This window comes from Prionailurus bengalensis, chromosome D3, assembly GCF_016509475.1.
Source record: "Prionailurus bengalensis isolate Pbe53 chromosome D3, Fcat_Pben_1.1_paternal_pri, whole genome shotgun sequence".
NCBI lineage: Eukaryota > Metazoa > Chordata > Mammalia > Carnivora > Felidae > Prionailurus > Prionailurus bengalensis.
This window is the reverse complement of record NC_057356.1, coordinates 9,678,156-9,703,984: the sequence shown is the minus strand read 5'-3', so window position 1 is coordinate 9,703,984 and position 25,829 is coordinate 9,678,156. Positions and strand designations below refer to the sequence as shown.

Sequence of the window (25,829 nt, the reverse complement as noted above, 5' to 3'; positions counted from 1 at the left end):
GTGGAGCCACCAGTTCAGTGTTTAGGGACTCAGAACCTGAGAAGGATCACGCTCGTTAAGCATAGCTGGGGCTGAAGTCCCTATGGCCTTCCGGCTGGAGGCTAGCATTCTGGAGGACAGTTGGGACTTGGTAAGCCTAGAAGTTGTCCCTTTCCTTTTTTGGCTTCCCGTTTCTTCCTCCTTGTTTTGTATTTCTCACTCACAGTATCTCTTGACTATTAACTTTTTTCTTCCCATTTTTTATTGCTTACCATTCTATTTTCTCTCTGTGTAGCTGTCCATCAACTCTATTTAGTATTTGTTTGCTTTTCCTATTACCCATTCTTTTCGCACATCTATCTCTTCTCTCTCAAAATTTAACCTTATCTACCTCTTCTCCATTTTGTTCTTTCCTTTGTAGATTTTCTCATCCAGTTCTCTTTACATTTAGTCATTTTGTATCCACCTCTCTATTCTTTTTATCTTACTGGTTCCCAGAGATGGAGCAATAAGAGTGTAAATAAGGAGCCACCCTGCCTTTCCAGGGGCCTTTCTACTCATTCTCAGACCCGTAGGGTATTTTGATAGGCACTGAAGAGTTTGCTCTGCACAGATATTTAATAAACAGTGAAAATGGAGTGAGGTTGAATCTTAAATGTAAAAGGCTTAATTTTATTCTCACTTTGTTTTTATTTAGGTTTTCTCTGCAGTACAGTGGATACAATTTGTTATGGCTACTCTGAGGTAGGTTTATTTAATCTCATGTACTATAACTTTATTGTAAGCAAAACTGTAGAATTCTGAAGTTTTCTACTTTTTTCCCCTAGGTATTTGTTTATACTCTTAAGAGAGAAATGCTGTTCTTTACCATGTTGACATTTTCTTAATGTTTTATGTATTTACTTTTTATGAGAGAGAGCGTGCATATGTGTGCATGCAGGGGAGGGGCAGAGAGAGAGTGGGACAGAGGGTCCAAAGTGGGCCTACGCTGACAGCAGAGAGACTGACACTGGGCTTGAACTCATGAACTGTGAGATCACAATCTGAGCCAAAGTTGGATGCTCAACCAACTGAGCCCCACAGGTGCCCCACCATGTTGACATTTTCTGATTCATAAGATGTAGCATCAACAACAACAAAAACAGATTGAGAGAGAACATCTGAAAGTCAAAGGACTTAGGATTGATTTGCAAAGTCAGTAGCAAAGTGCTTGCTTTGGCAGCACATATACTAAGAATTAGAATGAAACAGAAGAGAGTAGCATGGCCCCTACACAAGGATGACACACAAATTCATGAAGCGTTTCATATTTTAGAAAAATGTGCAGCTTATTTTGCACCTATTATATATCAATAAAGCTGTAAAAAATTATTAGCAAAAATGAAGGTGCCCCAGTAGTCCTGTTTTAATGATCACCTTCTATCTGTCAGTGTTATAGGTTCAAGTTCACTTATTGCCTCTGCTGTATTCCAGAATATACAGAAATCTCCTGAGGTGAGCAGTCTCTTTTTGTGGTGGATTTGAACTTTTAGTGACTTAGCCTTTGATGTTCGTTTGTTTTTTTGAGAGAGAAAGAGAGACAGAGTGTGAGTTGGGGACGGGCAGAGAAAGAGGGAGACACAGAACCTGAGGCGGACTCCAGGCTCTGAGCTGTCAGCACAGAGCCTGATGCGGAGCTGGAACTCACAGACCACAAGATCATGACCTGAGCTGAAGTCTGACGCTTAACGGACTGAGCCATCAAGGCGCTCCGGGAGTTAAGACTTTAAAATAAATAAGAGAAATGTCACCTGTAAGTAATGGAATGATTCTATGAATTACTTGTAAATTACTTGTATCATTATGACACATTGAGATATTTTACTTTTTAAAAAAGATTTATTTATTTTGAGAGAGAGAGAGAGAGCCCCCTGCACGTGCAAGTTGGGGAAGGGCAGAGAGAGAGGGAGAGAAAGAGAGAATCCCAAGCAGGTTCTGCACTGTCAGCATGAACACAGCCCCCAAATTCACAAACTGAGATCATGACCTGAGCCAAAATCAGGAGTTACACGCTCAACCGCCTGAGCCACCCATTGATATTTTAGGCACAGTCAATAGTTTTCCCTTTTCTTCTAAGTAATTGTTTTTAACTGTAACTGACTGTGGAGAGATTGCCTACTAAATGTGCATTTTTTTTTCTTTGCTATGCATTGAGTATTAAAGTTAAGGAAACAGAGTGCTGTTTGAAGCCTATATTAACTCTAAGCACAGTAGGGTCCTGCCAAGAGGTGAGTTTTCTGATGTTGATATCTTGGTAAAATTGTTAATGGAGCTAGGAAATAGTTCAGAGACTTTGTTGTACAAAAGATACTAGTTTTGCTGTTCAGGCCTTCTAGGAAATTACGATACATCTTATGTAAAATTATTTATACCAAAAAGATCAAGTAAAAAATCTTCCTGTTATTGACGTACAACTGACAAACAAAAAACCTTCCTGATTGAGAGAGGACTAGGAAGAGTGATGTATTTCCTAGCTACAAAAAGATTTTAAGAGGGGCGCCTGGGTGGCTCAGTCGGTTAAGTGTCTGACTTCAGCTCAGGTCATGATCTCACGGTTCGTGAGTTCGAGCCCCGCGTCAGACTCTGTGCTGACAGCTCAGAGCCTGGAGCCTATTTCAGATTCTGTCTCCCTCTCTCTCTGACCCTCCCCCATCCATGCTCTGTCTTTCTCTGTCTCAAAAATAAAAATAAACGGTAAAAAAAAAAGATTTTAAGAGAAATGTGAATACTGTTTCTCTACCCAGGCCAAATGGCAGAAAATTAGACAAAATATAGTTCAGGACATATATGGGAGAGCTTTTGTATGTGGAAAATGTCAGGTTTTATTGGTCCACTTTAATAATCAAAATAGCTTTGTATGTTGAACACTTTCTGAGTTGTAAGCTGGGTGCTTCACAAACTTTATCTTATTGGCCCTCACCACTCTCCCATGAGAATAATGGTAATAGCTCCATTTTACCGATGAAGGAATTGAGGCTCAAAGTTATGAAATAATTTGTTCATGTTTCACAGTAAGTAGCAGAACAGAGATTTTCAAAAGTCCCAACTTTTTTTTTAAATGTTTGTTTATTTTTGAGAGAGCATGAGTGGGGGAGGGGCACAGAGAGAGGGGGACAGAGAATCCAAAGCGGGCTGCAAGCCCAATGCAGGGTTTGAACTCATGAACCATGATATCATGACCTGAGCCAAAGTTGGATGCTCAACCAGCTGAGCCACCCAGGTGCCCCTCAGAAGCCCAACTCTTAACTACAGTCCCCCTTCAAAGTAAACATTATGTTTATTATTTATTATATTCTAGACAGATAGGCAATTTTAAATACATTTTCCATTCAATCCTTAAAACAACTTTGTGAGGTACATATTATTAATCTGATTTTATAGTGAGGAAATGGAATCCTAGTAAGGTTGAGGGACTTTACTAAGGTCTTATAGCCAGGAAGTTGTTAAAGCCAGAATTTGAGTACAGGATTGCCTTCTTCCAAAGCCTTTCCCCATATATACTTTTTAAACCACTGAAGTATGATACCTAATGAAGATAGAGTTTTAAATTTCAGATGTAGAATGTGACTCTGTAAGTAAAACTAGAAAATGGAAGTCTTGATACTATATTGTCATTGCCTGCCAAAGTAATTTTAGGCCACACATCTTCCCATGATTCAGATTTCCCTAATGTTTGTCTCCTTTGCTGAAATTTGAATTGATATGTGTTTAAATCAATAACGTATTACATAGTAGAGAGAGCTAAACAGAGATTCTCAGTCTCTGCATTATTGATCTGTTTGGCTGGATGAATATTTTTTATGGGAGGTTGTTCTGCAAATTAGGATGTTTACCAAACTTTACCCACTAGCTAGAAGCTAATCTCCTCCCTCCACCCCTGGGATTGTAAAAACCAAAATATCTTCAAATATTGCCAGATGTCTCCTGGAGGAGGCACAATAGCTCCTGGCTGAGAACCACTGCTCTAAAGGTGACCTCTCACATGATAGTGGGTTGGATCTTTATAAAGATACGACCTGTAGTTTGGCCTAGGATGTGACCTTTAGTTTCTCTGGCTTTAGTTCTTACACCTTTCACACAACCTGAGCCTAAAGGACTTTAGCAATCACTAGTTCACTGGTTCCCACACATTCTGTTTTCTTGGTGTAGGAAACATTCCAATTTTTCCAGGTTAAGAATGTTAGTCATCTTCCACTGTATTCCTTTATTCTTCACCAAAGAACATTTTTAACAGCATAAAATGAAAGGCTAATATGAAAAAGACAAAAATAGTCTATTAAATTAAAAACAAATATAGTAAACTGGAAAAATCCATGGGGAATCTTTGAGGGAACTAGCTGATAAAACAGTGACTCAGAGAGGCAACCTGAAGAGAGAAGAAAGTGGCCCAGGCCAGCCAATGTTAAAAAACACTCAAGGGGCTCCAGGGTGGCTGAGTTGGTTAGGCGTCCACACAGGCCCAGTGAGGAGCCCAATGCAGGCCTCGAATCCGCTAACCATGAGATCATGACCCAAGCCAAAATCTAGAGTCAGACGCTTAACTGACTGAGCCACCCAGGCACCCCTAAGGATCACTTTTGATATTCTGTTGATTTCACTTGAATAGAAATATTGGGAAGCAGTTTTAGAAGAGTGTTAATAAGAACTGTTTTAAGTCTTTGATCTCACCAGGGAAAGCCTTTCATACAGAGCATTTCCTCCCCTCTTCACCTCTTATCCTGCTCTTGATTTAATTAGGTTCAAATTAGGCATGTTTTCTTAAAAGAGTTTTTGCTTTCATATTTAGGACTATGTCTTATGCTTTTTTGTGTCTTCTGTATTACCACACATTTGCTGATTGTACTTTTCCTTAAACCATGGGTTACACCGTAGTTTCTTTGTATTACCTTTGACATGAAACACAGGCAGGGTGAAATTTTTCTTGATTTCAACAATGGGTACTCAGTTAATTTTTGTTGTTTGTGACTGATTTTATCTCCTGTTACTAGAACTCGTGGTTTTGTAATCATGAGTGAAAATATATAAACCTCTTTTTATCCATTTCCCTGCCAAAGACTTGAGGTATGCTTTAATGGCAAACAGTTCTCTCTATATAAGGCTATTTATTGCATCAATAACCATAAATAAAATTACATTCTTGCTCACAAAAGCCTGTTGGCTGCTTTTCTCTTCCAGAGTTTGTGTTCAGTTTTAATTTTTTACCCATTAACAGTTATAAGCTTGTGGGAGGTCATGGGCCAGTAGAATCTATGAATGTGCCATCTGGATACAATTTTAGCAGGCTTACCCAGAGCAAAGGCTATATATGGTTAAAATAATAATCACATCTGATATTTATTAAATATAATTTAAAATGTTATTTCACTTATTTTTGTTACTGTTTGCCAAAGCAACTTGACCATTTACCTCTCTTTCCGGCATATTAGTATCTTAGCTTTCCTCTCGTTTGGAAGAGGGTTATGAGAAAAATTCCCTTTTGTACAGCTGAGATTGGTTTTTATATTGAGTAGTATATGATGATAACTTTAAAAAATTTTTAATTTACTTTTTATTTTTATATATATCAGATGTAAATTAGAATGCATAAAACATGTATGTATTGTTTAAAGAATGATTTTAACCACTAAGGAGAAGAAATAGAAATTGCCTATACCCCAAAACAAAGCTGTGCACCTTACTGGTTACAATTTTCTTCCTCACCTCTGGAGGTAACCACTATCCAGACTTTTGGGATCTTAATTTCTTTGTTTTTATTTACAGTTTTGTCAGTAATGTATGTATTTCTAAACAATTTAGTTCAGCTTGTTTTTGAACTTCTTATAAATGGATTAATACTGTATATGTTTTTTAATATATATATTGTTTTGTGATTTGCTGTTTTTTGTCAGTATCATTTGTGAGATTTACCCATGTTATGTATAGTTCTGGTTCATTTCATTTTCATTGGTGTTTAGCATTTTGTATTATGAATTTACCACAATTTATGTATCTAGGCTGCTATAAACAATCTTGTATATGTCTTCTGGTGCATACATGCACACATTTCTCTAGTGTATTTACCTAATAATGGAATTGTTATAGGAGATGCATGTCTTCTAGATAAACCAAACTTTTTCCAAATGGTTCTGCTAGAAGGGTCTTTACCCGGTTGCTTCATGTTTCCATTAATACTTAACATTGTCAGACCTAAAAGATTTTTGCCATGAATATATAATTTTTTTCTTACTGTGAATTTAATTTTCATTTCCTTGATTACTAATGAGGTTAGGCATATTTTCATATATTTATGGCCATTTGGACTTCCTGTTAAGCACCTGTCCAAATCTTTTGCCCATTTTTTTCTATGTATATATTTTTTATTGCTTTCTAAGAGGTTTTGTTTTTGTTTTTCATATTGTTTTGATGCTGGTCCTTTGTCAGTTTTATGTGTTGCAAATATTTTCTCCCATTTTGTGTCATGTCTTTTCACTTTCTTTTTCTTTTTTTTTTTTTTTTTTTTTTTAAATTTTTTTTTTCAACGTTTATTTATTTTTGGGACAGAGAGAGACAGAGCATGAACGGGGGAGGGGCAGAGAGAGAGGGAGACACAGAATCGGAAACAGGCTCCAGGCTCTGAGCCATCAGCCCGGAGCCCGACGCGGGGCTCGAACTCACGGACCGCGAGATCGTGACCTGGCTGAAGTCGGACGCTTAACCGACTGCGCCACCCAGGTGCCCCATACTTTCTTTTTCTTAAGTAGGCTCCACACTAGGCACCCCTCTTTTTACTTTCTTTATAGTGTCCTTTGATACATTCATCTTTTTTAAAAATTTTTTAATAATTTTTTTTTAACATTTATTTATTTTTGAGACAGAGCGAGAGCATGAACAGCGTAGGGTCAGAGATAGAGGGAGACACAGAATCTGAAACAGGCTCCAGGCTCTGAGCTGTCAGCACAGAGTCCGACGCGGGGCTCGAACCCACGAACCGTGAGATCATGACCTGAGCCGAAGTTGGACACTCAACCGACTGAGCCACCCAGGCGCCCCGATACATTTTTCTTTTTAGCCGGTTGGATTTTTATCCTTTAGAGCCTTTTTGTTTTGTGTAGGAAAACTTTCTGGCCAGAAATTAAAGACATTCTCCTCTGTTATCTAAAAAAAGTTTTTTTATGGTTTTTGCCTTTCATATTTAGGTGTTTAATCCAGTTGGAACTTACTTTTTGAGTATGTGAGATAGAAAGTAGGGGTTTGGGGCACCTGGGTGGCTCAGTCAGTTAAGTGTCCAACTCTTGATTTCAGCTTAGGTCATGATCTCATGGTTCATGAGTTCAAGCCCTATGTCGGGCTCTATGCTGTCAATGTGGAGCCTGCTTGGGATTCTCTCTTTCCTTTTCTGTCTCTGCCCCTCCCCTGCTCATGTGCTCACTCTTTCTCTTTCTCAAGAATAAATACATTAAAAAAAAAGAAAGTAGGGGTCCAGTTTTATTTTTATCTATATAGATTCTCAGTTGTTCCAACATCATATTTTGAAAACACTATCCTTTCTCCATTGACCCAAAAACCATCTCATGGGGTGTATGGCTGGCTCAGTTGGTAGACTTTGTGACTCTTGATCTCAGGGTTATGAGTTCAAGTCTCTACACCATTGGGTGTAGAGATTACTAAAATAATAATAATAATAATAATAATAATAATAATAATAATGATATAAAAGTGTTTTAAAAAAGCTATCTCCATCATGTATCAAAAATCTGCATATATGCTTAGATTTGTTTGAGTTCTGTATTCTGTTCCATTTGTCTATTTGTCTATCCTTGTGCTAGTGCCACAGTATCTGCACTCTAGATTTATATTAAATTTTGACGTGTAGGACAAGTCGTCTTTCTCCTTTTTCGTCAAGAATGTCATAGTTGGGGCGCCTGGGTGGCGCAGTCGGTTGAGCGTCCGACTTCAGCCAGGTCACGATCTCGCGGTCTGTGAGTTCGAGCCCCGCGTCGGGCTCTGGGCTGATGGCTCAGAGCCTGGAGCCTGTTTCTGATTCTGTGTCTCCCTCTCTCTCTGCCCCTCCCCCGTTCATGCTCTGTCTCTCTCTGTCCCAAAAAAAATAAATAAATAAACGTTGAAAAAAAAAATTTTAAAAAAAGAATGTCATAGTTATCTTGATAGTTTGTATTTCTGTATCAGATGTAGAGCCAACTTGTCAAGTTCCATGAGAAGATATGTTGAGGTACAACTGAGATTGCATTTAATCTGTATATCAATTTAGGGAGAACCAACATTTTTGTAATTTTCCATCTTAAAATCCATGAGCATGGTATATTTCTTCACTGTTGTAGATCTTCTTTGGTGTCTCTCAATGAACATTTTACAATTTTATCTGTAGGAGAGCCAAATGTTTTTTTAGAAAAGTGGGAGTAGGGAGGCGAAAAGGGAAAGGATACTAGAAAGTGACAAAGAGGGACACCTGGGTGGCTTTGTTGGTTAAGCATCCGACTTCAGCTAAGGTCATGATCTCTGGTTTGTGGGTTTGAGCCCCACATCAGGCTCTGCACTGACAGCTCAGAGCCTGTAGCCTGCTTCAGATTCTGTGTCTTCCTCTTTCTCTCTGCCCCCTCCATGTATGTTCTCTCTCTCTTTCTCAAAAATAAATAGATAAAACATTTAAAAAAAAAGTGACAAAGACAGACTTCACTGAGGGGGACAGAAATTGAGAGACAGCATACACAATTCATACTGGTATTTTTTTCCACTCTGAGTTTTCATTGATGGAATAAGGTGAATAAGGCCTGAAGATCTAATGTGTAGTGTGGTGACTATCATTGTTATATAATTGAAATTTGCTAAGAGAATAGAACTTAAATGTTCTCACCAAAAAAAAAAAAAAAAAGGAAATATGTGTGGTGATGGAGATGTTAACTTGGGGAAATGCTTTCACAATGTACACATATATGAACAAAAATCACACTGCATGCTTTAAGTATCTTACAATTTTTCAGTAAAGAATAAAACAAATGTAAATTAAACTTAAGATTTAAAAAACCCTGTTTTTATTTTCTTTAAGTCCTCAACAATATCCCTAGACACTCAGCTGATGATCTCATTTCCTACTGTTAGAAGATGTTGGCTATGCAACTAGAGCACTTTTAATTTTCTATTTGTGGTGTGTCTCCATTGCAGAATTTTTCATCTGTCCATTCTTTCCTTTGACCCTAAATCTGAGGAAGGAATATGTATTCCTTGTGAGGAAGAAGTTCCCATGCTAATCTATCCATGAGTACTCTGATTCCAGGGCATTTGGGATAGTTGCAATTACAGATTCCTTCCTGCCTGGAGTATTCCTTTACACTCTCCACAGTCAGCCAATGGGCAGAGGCCCCAGATAAATGATGCCCACGTTTCTACTAGAAAGGTGTAACACAAAAATAATTGATTGTTACATGCTCTTGGCTACATCATTTATGAAACGAAGCTCTTGTTGCTCTGACAGGTAAGGCCACTCTTTTATATGAGCTTTTCTGACCTCCTCCTGGGGATATGCCGGCTCATTGAGGCACTTCTCTATGGAACTTCAGCAGCCAATAAGGACATTGTTTGCTATAACCTGCAAGCAGTTGGACAGGTGAGTGGTACTACACTGTGATTGTATCTTGTAAGACAAGAATACTCATACCTAAATAAAAAGCAAAGATAGTCCATCTTGGGAAGTAGGACCCCTCTGTTTATTGTTAGACTTTGAAACAATAGCTCTTATTGTTTTCCGTATAAAAAAAAAACCCACTACTTATCATAGAAAATGTGGAAAATTCAGAGAAGCAAAAAGGTAATTAAAATCACCCAGACATAATCACTCTTTAATATTTTAGTATAGATCTTTCCAATCTTTTTCTCTGTAGGTATATGCATTTTAAAACAAAAGAAGACATTAATACTTTCTGTAATTTGCTTTTGTTATCCAACATATTGTGAATGTATTTCCATGTAATGAAACATTCTTTAACAGCATCTTTTGAGATTAATGCATGTTTTTTTATTAAAGGAATAGAGTAAACATTGGCTTTGGGAAATATTACAGATCATGATGTTTGGGTTATAGATCTTTCACAGATTTTATCAGTGGATTAACCCACGCAGTACCATCTGTATATATAATGTTTCTTCTGTATTTCTCAGACTTGCTATATGAAAAAGTAGAGGTTAAAAAGTCTGTACTCTTTGCTAGGTATTCCCTTTAGGATTTGTAACTAGAGGGAAAATTTCTTTCAATTTAGTAGGAAATAACATGTAATTGGTGGTATGAAATCCAGGTACTAATATATGTTAACTATCTCATATGAATTTCAGTGTCATAGAAACATACTTTATTCAATCCTCCTAATACATCATAAATAGAGTAACATTGTATTGTTTCCTCAGATAAGGAAATGATATAGTTTTGGAAGTAAAAAAAATCTGCATAGAATTCATGACCTGAGCCGAAATCAAGAGTCAGCCACTCAACCAACTAAGCCACCCAGCTGCTTCTGAACAACATATATTTAAAGTGTACAATTTGATCTTTTTTATGTATACCCCTGTCAATTCATTACCATAATCAAGGTAACAAACATTTCTATTTCCATCATCCCCCAAAATCATTTCAAGTGTATTTTCCTTTACCTCATGGAGCATACGAATAATAATAATAGTTGCTTTTTAAAATGCTTGTTGGGTATTTCCAGTATCTGGCTCATTTCTGAGTTGGTGTTTATTGATTGTCTTCTCGCATGATAATGGGTGACAAATTTGTCGTATGTCAAGTAATTTAGGATTTCATCTTGGACATTGTGAATGCTATTTAGCATAGGCTCTTGTGGTTCAAATCTTAGTCTAGTTCTGTAAACTTTAACTATGCTGGTTTTGGGCTGTCATGTGCATGCACATTGTAGGGGTTAAGTTGAGACTTATATGGCATCATACACAGAATTAGGACATCTGCTTTTCTGGCTCTGTCACTTTTGGGATTCCCCCCACACTTTCCTGCCTGAAGGGGGACCTTCTCTGGTGGCCTAAAAGATAGGTTTCTATTAGAGTTTTAGGTTTCTTCATTGAGAAGCATCATGATTGGGGTGCACACTTGAGGAAAAGCTATAAGAGAGCAAGAGAAAAAAAATTTGGAAATCTCACTTTTGTGAAGTTTACTTCTCCATGTATGACTCCCATGTTTGATTTTGTTTACTTTTCAGAGTCTTCCAGAAGTTGATTTTTATAATTTTCCCAGAGTTTTTGTTTGTAATCAATGGGAGGGATGGGCTGTAGAGGGCTAAAACACACTAGCTATTGTGATAAAATATGCATAACATAAAACTTATCATTTTGATCATTAATTTTTTTAAAAATTGTGGTAAAAAACACAGCATAAAATTTACCATCCTGAACATTTAAAAATGTACAGTTCAGTGGTACATTCACATTGTTGTGTAATATCACCTCCATCCATCTCCTGAAATTTTTGTCATTCCAAACTGAAACTCTCTTTCTAGTGTTTCCACTTCTCTCACCAAGTCCCAACCATTTTACTTTCTCTAGTAATTTGACCATTCTAGTTACCTCATATCAGTGAAATCATACAATATTTGTCCTTTTGTGTCTAGCTTATGTCACTTAGCTTAATGTCTTCAGTGCTCATCCATGTTGTAGCATGTGTCAGAATTCCATTACTTTGTAAGGCTGAATAATATGCTGTTGCATGAATGTACCACATTTTATTTATTTATTCATCCATCAGTGGAACCTTGAGTTGCTTCCATCTTTTGGCTATTCTACGTAATGTTCCTGTGAACATGGGTATACAAATACATGTTTCAGTCTTTGCTCTTCTTTTGAGTATGTGAAGTAGAATTGCTGGATCAAATGGTAATTCTATGTTTAATTTTTTGAAGAACCACTGTATTATGGTGTCATCATTTTATAGTTCCACTGCATAACTGTCCTAATTTCTCCACATCCACATTAACACTTGTTTTCTGGTCTTTCTTTCTTTCTTTCTTTCTTTCTTTCTTTCTTTCTTTAATAGCCATCCTAATGAGAGTAAAGTGGCATATCATTTTGGTTTTGGTGTGTATTTGAAGATTAGTGATATTAATGATGTTAAATATCTTGTCATGTGCTTATTGGCCATTTATATATCTTCTTTGGAGAAATGTCTGTTTAAGTTCTGTGTCCATTTTTATTTTTTTTTTTAATTTTTTTTTCAACGTTTATTTATTTTTGGGACAGAGAGAGACAGAGCATGAACGGGGGAGGGGCAGAGAGAGAGGGAGACACAGAATCTGAAACAGGCTCCAGGCTCTGAGCCATCAGCCCAGAGCCTGACGCGGGGCTCGAACTCCCAGACCGCAAGATCGTGACCTGGCTGAAGTCGGACGCTTAACCGACTGCGCCACCCAGGCGCCCCTCTGTGTCCATTTTTAAAATGGGTGTTTTTTTTGTTGTTGTTGAATTATAGGAGTTCTTTATATATAATGAGTATTAACTCTTTATCAAATGTATGATTTGCAAATATTTTCTCCCATTCTCTCATAGGTTGCCTTTTCACTCTGTAGATTGTATCTTTTCATGCGCATAAAAGTTTAATTTTGATGTAATCCAATTTATTATTTCTTTGGTTCCTGTGCTTTTGATGTTTTATTCAAGAAATCATTGCCAAGCCCAGCGTCAGGAAGCTTTTGCCCTATGTCTTCTTCTGGGAGTTTTATAGTTTTACCTCGTAGGTTTAGGTCTTTGATCTATTTTGAATACATCTTCTTATATGGTAAGATGAGGGTACGTCTTCATTCGTGTGCATGTGGAAATGACTGTCCTTTCCACATTAAATCATCTTGCCACTCTGCTTTAAAATCTTTTGACTTACACGTGACAGTTTATTCCAGGCTCTCTATTCAGATTCATTAATTCTGTATGTCTTTTTTTTTTTTTAAGTTTATTTATTTTGAGAGAGACAGAGCATGAGTTGGGGAGGGATAGAGAGAGGGAGAGAAAGAATCCCAAGCGGGATTCAGTGCTGACACTGTTGGCACAGAGCCCAGTGTGGGGCTTGAACTCACAAAGCCATGAGATCATGAGCTGAGCCAAAACCAAGAGTTGGATGCTTAACTGACTGAGCCACCCAGGCACCCCTATATGTTTGTCTTTAAGCCAGTCCCACATTGTTCTGATTACTGTCATTTTATACTAAGTTTTGAAATTAGGAAGTGTTAGTCTACCAACTTTGTTCTTGGGGTTCTTGGGTGACTTAGTTAAGTGTCCGATTCTTTATTTCAGCTCAGGTCATGATCTCATGGTCATGAGGCTGCTCAAAATTCTCTCTCTCTCCCTCTCCCCCACTCACACGCACACATACTCTCTCTCTCTCTTAAAGAAAAAAAAGGGGCGCCTGGGTGGCTCAGTCGGTTGAGCATCTGACTTCGGCTCAGGTCATGATCTCATGGTCCGTGAGTTTGAGCCCCGCGTCGGGCTCTGTGCTGACAGCTCAGAGCCTGGAGCCTGCTTCAGATTCTGTGTCTCCCTATCTCTCTCACCCTCCCCCGTTCATGCTCTCTCTCTGTCTCAAAAATAAATAAACATTAAAAAAAATTTTTTTTTCAAAGAAAAAAATGTTAACGATTGTTTTAGCTAAAACAATCTCAGGGCCCCTGGAATTTACATACGGATTTTAGGATGTATTCTACTGTTCAGTGCAATGTTCTATACATGTTGATTATGTCAGGTTGGTTGATAATGTTGTTGAGTCCACTAAATTCTTAGTGATTTTCTTTCTACTTATTGTATTCATTACTGAGTGATAGTGATATTTCTGATAATAATTGTGGGTTTGTCTATTTCTCATTCCAGTTCTGTTAGTTTTTGCTTCATGTATTTTGAAGTTCTCTTATAGAGGCATAAAAATTTAAGATTTTTATGCTCTCTTAATTAAATGAACCAGATGTCATGATAAAATGACCTTTATCCTTGGTAATATTCTTTGCTATGAAATCTACTTTTTTTCTGATACGTATGTAGTCATTTCACTTTTCTTTTCAATTATCATTAGTATGGTGTATCTTCTTCCTTGTAAATTATAATTATTTATGTATTTATATTTAACATACACTTTTTATAGACAGCATATATTTAGTTCTTACTGTTTTATCCAGTTCAACAGTGTCTACCTTTTATTTGTGTTTTTTAGGCCACTTACATTTAATTTGATTTATACTGTTGTGTTTGAAGCTATCATTTTTCTGTTTGTTTTCTGTTCTTTGTTCCCTTTTCTTTCTTTTTCTGCCTTTTTTCGATTAATATACTATATTTTATTATTACCTTTTATCTCCTTTATTGGCCTATTAGCTAAAACTTTTTGTTGTGTTACTTTAGTGGTTATGTTACAGGGTTCATAGTACACATTTTAACTTACCATAGTTTAACTTCAAGTGCTATATCTTCTCACATATTGGGTGAGAATCTTACACTAGAATACTTTCATTTCTCCTCTTCTGGCCTTTATGCTATTGTCTCGTATTTTTTTATATGTATATTATAAAGCCCACAATTATAATTATAATATAAATTATTATATTTGCTCAGTTAATTATCATTAGAGATTTAAGTAGTAAGAAAAAAATCTTTTCTGCGTTTTATTTCCAGTATTCTTCATTCTTTTGTCTAGATTCAGATTTTTGTGTGATACCATTTTTCTTCTGCCTGAAGCAAACTCTTTAACATTTCTTGTGTTGTGAGTCTGCTTTTGTATGTTTGAATGTGTCTGTTTTGCCTTTGTTTCCTTTAAGAAATATGATACTATTATTATCTTTGTTTCTCTGTGCATCTTTTTTTCTTTGGTTGCTTTTAAGATTTTCTATTAAAAATGAACAATTTGATCATTACGGGTCTTGGCATCATTTTCATCATATTTCTTTTTTCCTGGGATTAATTAAGTTTTGAATCTATGAGTTTATGGTCTTTGTCAAATTTGGAAAGCTTTTGTCCATTACCTTCAAGTATGTTTTCTGTTTTTGCCCACCACTTTTTTTTTCCCTTTTGCCCACCACTTCCATTACTTTTCAGGCGTCCTATTACCTATGTATTAAGCTGCTTAAAGCTTTCCCACAGTTCATTGATGCTTTTTTTAATTTTTGGATTCTTTTTTTGCTTTTTTTTCATTTTGGGTATTTTCTACTGTTACGCCTTAAAATTCATTAGTCATTTCTTCTGCAGTGTTTAATCTGTATATTTTTAAGTTTCATCCATTATAGTTTTTATCTTTGGCATCTCAAATTAGGTCTTTTAAAAAATATCTTTCATGTTTCTACTTATTAAAAATATGGAATACAGGCACCTGGGTGGCTCAGTTGGTTAAGCGTCTGACTCTTGATTTTGGTTCAGGTCATGATCTCACAGTCATGAGATCGAACCCCGTGTGGGGCTCTGCGTTGGCGGTGTGAAGCCGGCTTGGGATTCTCTCTCCTGTTCCTCTCTCTGTGTCCCTCCGCCATGCGCGTGCATGTGTGTGCGCTCTCTCTCTCTCTCTCTCTCTCTCTCTCTCTCTCTCTCTCTCAAAATAAAAAAAAGACTCTAATAAAAGGGGGAGGCACCTGGGTGGCTCAGTCAGTTAAGAGTTAGATGACTCTTTTTTTGTTGTTGTTTTAATGTTTATTTTTGAGAGAGAGGAGAGAAGAGAGCACGAGCAGGGGTAGGACACAGAAAGAGGGAGACACAGAATCTGAAGCAGACTCCAGGCTCTAAGCTGTCAGCACATCATCATGACCTGAACCAAAGTCAAAGGCTCAACTGACTGAGCCAGCCAGGCACACCATGAATCAGATGATTCTTAATTTTGGCTTGGGTCATGACCTCACAGTTCATGAGTTCAAGCCCCATGTTTATTTATTTTATTTTGAGAGAGAGAGAGAGAGAGAAGGGGAAGGGCAGAGAGAGAGGGAGAGAGAAAATCCAAAATCTCTGCACTGTCAGTCAGTGTGGAGTTCAAGGTGGGGGTAGAATTCATGAACCATGAGATTATGACCTGAGCTGAAATCAAAAGTTGGACACTTAACTCACTGAGCCACTCAGGTGCCCCTAACTTGGGTCTTTTCTTTAAATTGAGGGCCACAATTCAGATGAAATATTTCAATTGGTCCTTTTATTCAGCTTTAGGAGAGAATGAAATACAAGTATCCCCCACTTCTCAAAAATTTGTGTTAAACCGTTTTGCTTTTACGAAAGATCTACATGAATACCTGTTTTTGATAACCAAAAGAAATAAAGGAAATCCAAAGGAGGAATTTTGCTTTTGTGAAAAAAGGCAAAAAGTGAAAATAGCATTCAGTGTTGTTTTGCAGCAAGCCATTATAGAGGCTGTGTGTACTCCAACCAGAGAGAGTGACACCACCAAGCTCTTTCCCTGGGAATACATTCAGCAGGTCAGCATCAAGCTGCCCTAACTTTGAACTGTGTGTGTAAGCATTTGTGCTTTAATCTCAGTTTATTTTGTACATCCATTAGCAAGATATGTTCATTAGCAAGGGTATCGGAAGATCTTAAGTGTGCCTGGGAACACTAAAAATTTTTTCCATATAAATTAACGGTAATTATTTCTTCACTTTACACTATTTCAGCTTACAAAAGTTTTCATAGGAACACTGTACTTTGGGTACCAGGTTAAACCTGTAGACCCAAAGTTAGGAGACCTGATTTTTCATTTTGCTGTTGAGAATCCATATGACTTTGAGGAAGTCCTTTGGTTAGTATCCTTGTTTTGTTTTGTTTTGTTTCTGTAAAATGACCATCATTTTTGCTAATTGAATCTATTTCATAGAAGTTTTTGAAGTATTAAATAAGGTGTACATATTTAAGTAAAATTAAAAGTTCTGTATGAATGTATGCTGGTTTTATGAATTTTTCTGTTTGAGCAAGGGAATTAAGATCATTAAACTAAGTACTGTATCAAGAGTGGTTGCTTCTTCCCAGTCCTGAAATCAGATTCAATTTATTATTACTCAGTTTGGAAAGGTTTCAAAAATCTCGTTTTTGGATAGTTTCTTAGGGAGAGAAATTTTTGAAACTTCTGTCTGACCAGATTGGTTGACTGTGCTGATCTGCTAATACATTAGAGCCTCCTTCTCCCAAAATTGGTTTGGAAATAGCCAAGATACTCTAGATGTTTTGGCTAGATGCAGGGTACTCAGAGCTGGTTAGGAAGGAGAATTGGCTCAGTACAGCTGCAGCACCTTTATGTCATTTCACTGAACTGGAACAGAAGGAATCAGTCATTTATTAAAAGCTCATAGGCCCTGGGGCGCCTGGGTGGCGCAGTCAATTAAACCTCTGACTGTTGGTCTCAGCTCATGTCAAGATCTTACAGTTTGTGAGTTTGAGCCCCACACTGGGCTCTGTGCTGATGGTGCTTGGGATTCTGTCTTTACCTTTCTGCCCCTTCCCTGCTTGTGCTTGTTCCCTCTCTCTCTCTCTCAAAATAAATAAATAAACTTTGGGGCGCCTGGGTGGCGCAGTCGGTTAAGCGTCCGACTTCAGCCAGGTCACGATCTCGCGGTCCGTGAGTTCGAGCCCCGCGTCGGGCTCTGGGCTGATGGCTCAGAGCCTGGAGCCTGTTTCCGATTCTGTGTCTCCCTCTTTCTCTGCCCCTCCCCCGTTCATGCTCTGTCTCTCTCTGTCTCAAAAATAAAAAAAAAAGAAAAAAAAAAAAAAATAAATAAATAAATAAATAAACTTTAAAAAAAAATCTCATAGGCCCAAGATAGGTTATGAGAAGAAAAAATATGCTCTAACTGTAGAAGCAGTCAAAATAAAGAAAAGAACCAGGTTAAGGGCACCTAGGTGGCTCAGTCAGTTAAGCGTCCAGTTTTTCATTTCAGCTCAGGTCATAATCTCATGGTTTGTGAGTTCGAGCCCCACATCTGGCTCCATGCTGACAGCATGAAGCCTGCTTAGGATTCATTCATATTCTCTTTCCCTCCCTCCCTCCCTCCCTCCCTCTCTCTCTCTCTCTCTTTTTCTCTTCCTTCCCCTCTCTGGCTCATTGTCTGTCTGTCTGTCTGTCTCTCTCTCTCTCTTTCCCTCTCAAAATAAACAAACTTTAAAAATAAAAATAAAAATTGTAGAAATTACCCTGAACTAGAGATTAGGTGATCTTAGCCAATGCCAAACTAGAACTGCATTTTATGTAGTTCAACACCTCTTCTAAGAGTTAAGGTGCTAAGCATACAGCAAGACTCTTGTCTCTGAATTCTCCGTTTTAAGACTAATACCAAAGCCTGAAACTTTTTTTTTTTAATTTTTTTTTTCAACGTTTATTTATTTTGGGGACAGAGAGAGACAGAGCATGAACGGGGGAGGGGCAGAGAGAGAGGGAGACACAGAATCGGAAACAGGCTCCAGGCTCTGAGCCATCAGCCCAGAGCCTGACGCGGGGCTCGAACTCACGGACCGCGAGATCGTGACCTGGCTGAAGTTGGACGCTTAACCGACTGCGCCACCCAGGTGCCCCTGCCTGAAACTTTTTAAGTCTTGCTTAAATACAGTTTTTCATTAGCCCTAGATAAATATGCAGAGCCATTTTAAAATATAGCCTGTATTGATCTTTTTTTTTTTTTTTAATTTTTTTTTTCAACGTTTTTATTTATTTTTTTGGGACAGAGAGAGACAGAGCATGAACGGGGGAGGGGCAGAGAGAGAGGGAGACACAGAATCGGAAACAGGCTCCAGGCTCCGAGCCATCAGCTCAGAGCCTGATGCGGGGCTCGAACTCACGGACCGCGAGATCGTGACCTGGCTGAAGTCGGATGCTTAACCGACTGCGCCACCCAGGCGCCCCTGTATTGATCTTCTGATAATCCATTTCTGTTGATCTCTTTAACTTGACAGCACATCCAGGCATCAGTTTTATAGAATCAAAGGTTCCTAGAGTTAGTTTCTAAGTCCCTGAAGAGATCACTTTCAGTCTGGTACCATAAACTAAATTTCTTTTTAGACAAATTAAGATGAGAACATTTTTAAATAGATCTTCAGGGCCGACCTTTCCCTTTTCCCTTATTGAGTTAGTAAGAATTATTTTCTATTTTCTCTTGCTTTAGAGCTGGGAATGAGATGTCATAATTGATTATTCTATTATTTTACTGAAAAGATTAAGGAAAATTGTTTCTTTACTCATAATACTCTGACACCAAATGTATTGTTCTGACACCAGCGAATTCCCCAACTTCCTAGACACCAACTAGGTGTCCTATGATTTAATTCTGACACCACCTGAAGTTAGCACAGATCCCATAGGTTAAGTGCTCAGTTCCACAAGACTACCCACCACTTCAGAAACGAACTGTAAGTATTGGGTCCCCACATTACCCACACTTCTGTCTGGCTTGGCCATCAGTGGGAGTTCCCATGACCTCCTCCTCAGGTTTGATAATTTGCTATAACAGCTCAGAACTCAGTGAAATGCTTACATTTACCAGTTTATTATAAAGGATATAATTAAGGATACAGATGAATAGCCAGATCAGCCAGATAAAGAAATACATAAGTCCAAAAGGGTCCTGAGTGCAAGAGCTTCTGTCCCTGTGGAGTTGGGGTGTGCCACCATCCTAGTACATGAATATATTCATCAGCCCAGAAGCTGAGTCCTGTAGTTTTTATGGAGGCTTCATCCTGTAGGCATGACCATTTTTTTAAATGTTTATTTATTTATTTATTTTTGAGAGAGAGAGAGAGAGCACAAGTGGGGGAGGGACAGAGAGAGAGGGAGACACAGAATTTGAAGTAGGCTCCAGGCTCTGAGCTGTCAGCGCAGAGCCTTATGCAGGGTTCGATCCTACCAACCATGAGATCATGACCTGACCTGAAGTTGGATGCTTAACCGACTGAACCACCCAGGCAACCCTCGCATGATCAATTATTAATTGGACCTTTAGCCCCTCTCCTCACCCTAGGGGATGGAGGTGGGTAGGGCTAAAACTTGTAAGCCTCAAGTCATGGTTTGATCTCCCTGGCAACCAGTCTCTATCCTAAAGCTATCCAAGAGCTCACTAAGAATCACCTTATTAGAACAAAAGATGCTCCTATGACCCAGGAAATTTCAAGGGATTTAAGAGCTCTGTTTAAGATGCTTCTTCTATCACTGCCATCACTCAGGAAATTCCAAGGGTTTTGGGAGCTCTGTGTCAGGAACCGGGGGGCAGATACCAAACATGTATTTATTATGTCACAAGAACAAACCCAAACTTGACTCTTTTTTTTCTTTCTCTCTCCATGTTACTAGCGCATCTTGGTACCTAGTTTAATACTTTTTAGGGACCTGGAGACTAAGACAGAAATACATACTTTCCTTAAAAATGGAACATTTTCATTTTTTAGTTTTTCTACATTAAAATTTTTTATAATTTATAAAATCAATACATGTCCTTAATAAAAATTAAAATACATGTTTTTTGTATACATAGGGTATACAAGTGAAAAGTAAAAGTTTACCTCTCTTTTCTACCCCTGATTTTCACAGTTCTTCCACTTCAGGTTAAATATCTCTACTTTTCCAAATTCTCCTCTAGCTGGTTCTTGAGAAAAAAAATTGGGAGTGGGAGAAGGTGGGGCACTCCTTATTTGCACGAACAGATGAAGAGGTCCTAGATTTTCCAAGAGTCATAGTAAGGAAAGGATTAGTCACCTGATCTAAATAAATAAGATATACAACTTCCTGAATCTAGATTTCCAGTTTCATTCTTTGAGCAGGGAGACGCTTTTAGAAAAAATCCTTATGAAAACTGATGCCAAGATTTTTAGAACATAGTAGTTATTTCCATGGAAGCAGAATGAAAGAAGATGGACTTGGGCAGTAGTAGGAAAAAAATTTAGTTTGGGTAGAAACCTTAAGGATAATTATTCAGGAATAAATCATTAGGATCAGTTTGGTGTTTCCCCATCAAATGTGGTAAAATTTTCATCTGTGTGAAAAGGATTTGCTACTTTTTACGAAGGCCAGGTGATAGACGAGATAAGTGGTTCAGTGGCTTTAGACTTAAGGATTTTACAGATGAGTAAAACTAAAGAGAGATGTGTGAGTTGTCATACTGTTGCCAACCTTCTATTTTTGCTAAATTAAGAATACTTTAAAACAACTACTACTACTTAATTTTGTAAAAGAAATAACAATTCATACTAAAAAAACTAGGCAAAATATTATCTCCAACTAGAGGACGAACTCTTTAAATTAGTAGATTTAGCCATATGAAAAGATTTATATCACCTGTGTTTTTCTCAATATTTCTTAGGCCAATGACTATTTTGTCAGGGATCAGCATTAATTTCTAAACTAGCATTTGGAAATTATTGTACTATATAGGATTTCAAAGTCCTTTCCAGGTTTAGGATGTTAAAGCTTTAAGGACACGAGGATTTTTTGTTTTGTTTTGAGCTTTTTCTTCTCTACTGGGGTGGGTGTGGAATGCATGCTAGAGTCAATATTCATCTCTTAGAACATTACTTGATTATGTTCCTGCAGTTACTGAGTTCCTGCCTGATTTAGATAATGAAAAGAGTAGGAGACCCAGAGCTGATCAGGGGTGAGAACTGGCTCAGTAAAGCTCTGGCACATTTATGTGTCTTCAGTGAACTGGAACAGAAGAAATCAATCATTTACCAAGAGCTAGTCATTTGTTCTGGAACTTACCTGAGAAGCAAAGTGAGTTTGAGAATTAGGCCATCAGAAATGTATTTCATTCTTTGATTAATAAATTGAGATATGGGACTTTCCAAATGCTGTGTGTGTGTGTGTGTGTGTGTGTGTGTGTGTGAACTCTGCCAGCCAATAGATAGATATCAGAGTGCCAGAACAACATTGGAATCAGAAGGCTTTGTCTAGCCTACAGCATCTGGCTCTGAAAGATGGAATTTGATCTGTAGCCCAAGATGCTGAGAATTTTTAATTCTGTTAGATGATTAGATATTTACCAAAAGGATTAATTTGGTTGTGTATGATTGTCCTCCAGATCAATCCTGGGATCAGGAACAAATTCCATGCTTTTTCCAGAAGGGTCTAGGAGTATTGCTGTACAGAGTATCTCTGTACAGTTTATCAGAGATAACTGCTTTGGAGAAATAAGGGAAAAATGACAATGCCAGACACTGCCCCAGTCTGCTTCCCTATTTACTCTTGGCTATCCTAGTGTTTATTTTGGCACAGGTTGAAGGGTCAGCAGTCATCATTTCCCAGTGAATGAACCAAGTTTCATTTCCTAGAAGAATATGCTAGTCAGGGACTTTATACCAGTTTGGATTGCAAATGACATGAAGTTTGTGGCTTGGAGTTAAAACATAAAGCTTGGAGTCAAAAATATCTGGGTTTAAATCCCAGCTCTGGTACCTGTTAACTGTGTGATTTTTAAGCAAGTTAACTTCTCTTTTCTTTTTAAAAATTTTTTTAATGTTTGTTTATTTTTGAGAGAGAGAGAGAGACAGAGCACGAGCAGGGGAGGGGCAGAGAGAGAGGGAGACACAGTATGCAAAACAGGCTCCAGGCTCTGAGCTGTCAGCACAAAGCCTGATATGGGCCTTGAACTCACAAATCTCAAGATCATGACCTGAGCTTAACCGACAGAGCCACCCAGGCACCCCAGCAAGTTAACTTTTCTAAGTCTTCGTTTTCTCATGTAAGGTAGGAATAAGGATAGGATTATCAGGGTTGTCATGAAGATTAAATTAAGTAACAGATGCAAAGTTCTTGCCCATAGAATATTACTGTTCTTATTGTCATTATCTTTGGAGGTAAAACAGGATATCTCCTTATCTCCTTAAGAACAGAATTTACTTGCAGTCCTTGTGTTTCCACCCCACACTTACTGATCTATTACTTTCTGAATTTGTCTGGTAGGAAGCAGTCTATGAAACAAATTCTTTTATCTAAGATTAGACTTCATGGTATTTGCTTGTTAATATATTCTCACTGCCTTTCTGACCTTTTGGACTTAGCTTGCCTAACTCCAAGACCTAAATTGTACAGTGGTTGGGCTTTTATATAACATTATAATTGTGATTTTTAGGGTCTTTTATTGGTTTAAATATAAAAGGAGCTCAAATAAACTTTTGCTAATTGATAGCTGACCTCCCTGGATTTAATTCTATGCTTAGAGGCACTAAGGCCTTCTCCATGGGTAGACTTCTTTTTTTTTTTTTTTTTAAATTTTTTTTTCAACGTTTATTTATTTTTGGGACAGAGAGAGACAGAGCATGAACGGGGGAGGGGCAGAGAGAGAGGGAGACACAGAATCGGAAACAGGCTCCAGGCTCTGAGCCATCAGCCCAGAGCCCGACGGGGGGCTCGAACTCACGGACAGCAAGATCGTGACCTGGCTGAAGTCGGACGCTTAACCAACTGCGCCACCCAGGCGCCCCTCCGTGGGTAGACTTCTGATGCTAGCCCACTTTGGCTAGCATTTACCTCTTTTAGCCGTGGTGTACTAACCAACATCTGATTAATGCCATGGCACCATGTCTGATCTGTGACAGGGCAGATTTGTGTCATGACACATCCCCTTTGTTAGGGGTAAGTATTCTTTTTTTTTTTTTTAATTTTTTAAATGTTTATTTATATTAGAGAGAGAGTGACAGAGCCTGAGCAGGGGGAGGGTAGAGAGAGCCGGAGACAGAATCTGAAGCAGGCTGCAGGCTCTGAGCTGTAAGCACAGAGCCCGAAGCAGCGCTTGAATTCACGAGCTGTGAGATCATGACCTGAGCCAAAGTCAGACAGATGGTTAGCCGACTGAGCTACCCAGGACCCCAAGGTAAGTATTCGTAACAACAATAGCAAAAATCCCTTGTACCCCAGCTGCATGGAATAGAAATAGCTTTATCAGTCGTTTTAAGTGTTTTAGGACGTCTTGACTCTACTTTAGAGTGGAGTTCTCTCATCTTATTTTCTGCTGCTCAGAAAATGGATTCTGTCTACATAGAGGCAAGAATGAGTTTGTTCAAAAAATGTCATCTGAGAGTATTAAAAAAAATTTTTAATGTATATTTATTTTTGAGAGGGAGAGACAGAGTGCAAGCAGGGGAGGGACCAAGAGAGAGGGATACCCAGAATCCAAAGCAGGCTCCAGGCTCTGAGCTGTCAGCACAGAGCCTGACATGGGACTCGAACTCATGAACCCCAAGATCATGACCTGAGCCGAAGTCAGATGCTCAACCAACTGAGCCACCCACGTGCCCCATCTGAGAGTATTTTTATACTAGATTGTACTCTGTTTCTGTTTCTATGGTAAGCTTGAGCTGCCATCTTTTCAAGACAATTTTACAAAGAAGTAGAAAACCACATTTGAGATTTAGGCATCCTCATTTTGTATAAGAGTGAACTAATAAGTTATTGAGATCATGTAGTCTCAGGATTCAACAAAAATAAATAAGGGGCGCCTGGGTATCTCAGTCAGTTGAGCGTCCGACTTCAGCTCAGGTCATTATCTTGCAGTTTGTGAGTTTGAGCCCCATGTCGGTCTCTGTGCTGACAGCTCAGAGCCTGGAGCCTGCTTCAGATTCTATGTGTGTGTCTCTCTCTCTGCCCCTCCTCCGCTCATGCTCTGTCTCTCTCTCCTTCGGAAATAAATAAAACTTTAATAAAGAAATGAAGGAAGGAAGGAAGTCAGTCTGGTTGAAAACCAAGACTTTGGAGTTACCTTTTGGATCTGTTTCGGCTGGTGTATAGGATTTTTCGGGCAAATAATTTCTTACGTTAATTTTTTACTAATTTAATAATAGAAGCAAATGGTTTCTGACACTTAACAGACTATAAATAAGTCACGTTAAAATACTAGTTTTGGGGGCGCCTGGGTGGCTCAGTCGGTTAAGCATCTGACTTTGGCTCAGGTCATGATCTTGTGGTTCAGAGGTTTGAGCCCTGTGTCAAGCTCTGTGCTGACAGCTCAGGGCTTGGCCCCTGTTTCAGATTCTGTGTCTCCCTCTCTCTCTTTGCTCCTCCCCTGCTCACACTCTGTCTCTCTCTGTCTCAAAAATAAATAAACATTAAAAGAAATTAAAATACTAGTTTTGTTTTTTTCATCACAAATATAGGATGAAATGTCAGTATATATGTGAAAGTTCTTTTAGTTATAAAGTATTCTACAAATATAAGATTGAGTAGAAGGTTATTAGTTGTCTTTCCTGTTACAGATATGGTAACATGGTACCATGGTAGTCATTCAATAACTGTTTGCCTGACTGAGATTTTAGGAGAATAAAGATGATGGATTTGATGAGTTGCAAGTTTCTCAAAAGAATACAAAGTAGTTAAAATGATAAATTTATAGTCACCTCTGTTTGATATTGAATAATGTTAACATTAGTCATAATTGACAAGGTTATTCACAGCAATACTCTCAGGCTTTAGCAAATTTTTAAATCTGAGAGCTCCAAGAAAGGTCTAATTTAGAATGTTTACATATCTAGTGTGAGGGTGGAGGAGTCTGTCAGATATAACGACATGAATGAAATTACCTGTTCCTTCTTTTTTTGTTTTTGAGTTTTTATTTTAAGTTAGTTAACATACAGTGTTATATTAGTTTCAGGTATACAACGTAGTGATTCAGCGCTTCCATACATCACTCTGTGCTCATCCATCACAAGTGCACTCCTTAATCCTCATCACTTACTTCATCCCTCCTTTTACCCCCTCCCCTCTGGTAACCAACCATCAGTTTATTCTCTATAGTTTAAAGAGTCTATTTCTGGCCAACTAATCTTTGACAAAGCAGGGAAGAATATCCAATGGGAAAAAGACAGTCTCTTTAACAAATGGTACTGGGAGAACTGGACAGCAACAT

General features: G+C 38.1%; 1 protein-coding gene and 1 non-coding gene across 7 annotated transcripts in view; both read left to right on the top strand.

Moving 5' to 3' along the window:
* TMEM116 (transmembrane protein 116) overlaps positions 1-25,829 on the top strand; it is a 181,466-nt gene that overhangs the window by 18,638 nt on the left and 136,999 nt on the right. For 2 of the 6 annotated variants that reach the window (XM_043557639.1, XM_043557636.1), the window contains exons 1-4: positions 12-130; positions 677-723; positions 1,410-1,473; positions 9,488-9,619. In XM_043557639.1, coding sequence (XP_043413574.1) covers positions 83-130; positions 677-723; positions 1,410-1,473; positions 9,488-9,619 — 291 coding nt within the window. In that variant the 5' untranslated portion in view covers positions 12-82. Of the gene's footprint in view, positions 1-10; positions 131-676; positions 724-1,409; positions 1,474-9,487; positions 9,620-25,829 lie in introns of those variants that run through there. The other 4 variants (XM_043557634.1, XM_043557635.1, XM_043557638.1 and 1 more) reach the window with 4 other exon arrangements.
* LOC122471124 lies at positions 1,186-1,293 on the top strand. Its single transcript, XR_006294131.1, has one exon. It is a non-coding gene; the product is annotated as a U6 spliceosomal RNA (small nuclear RNA).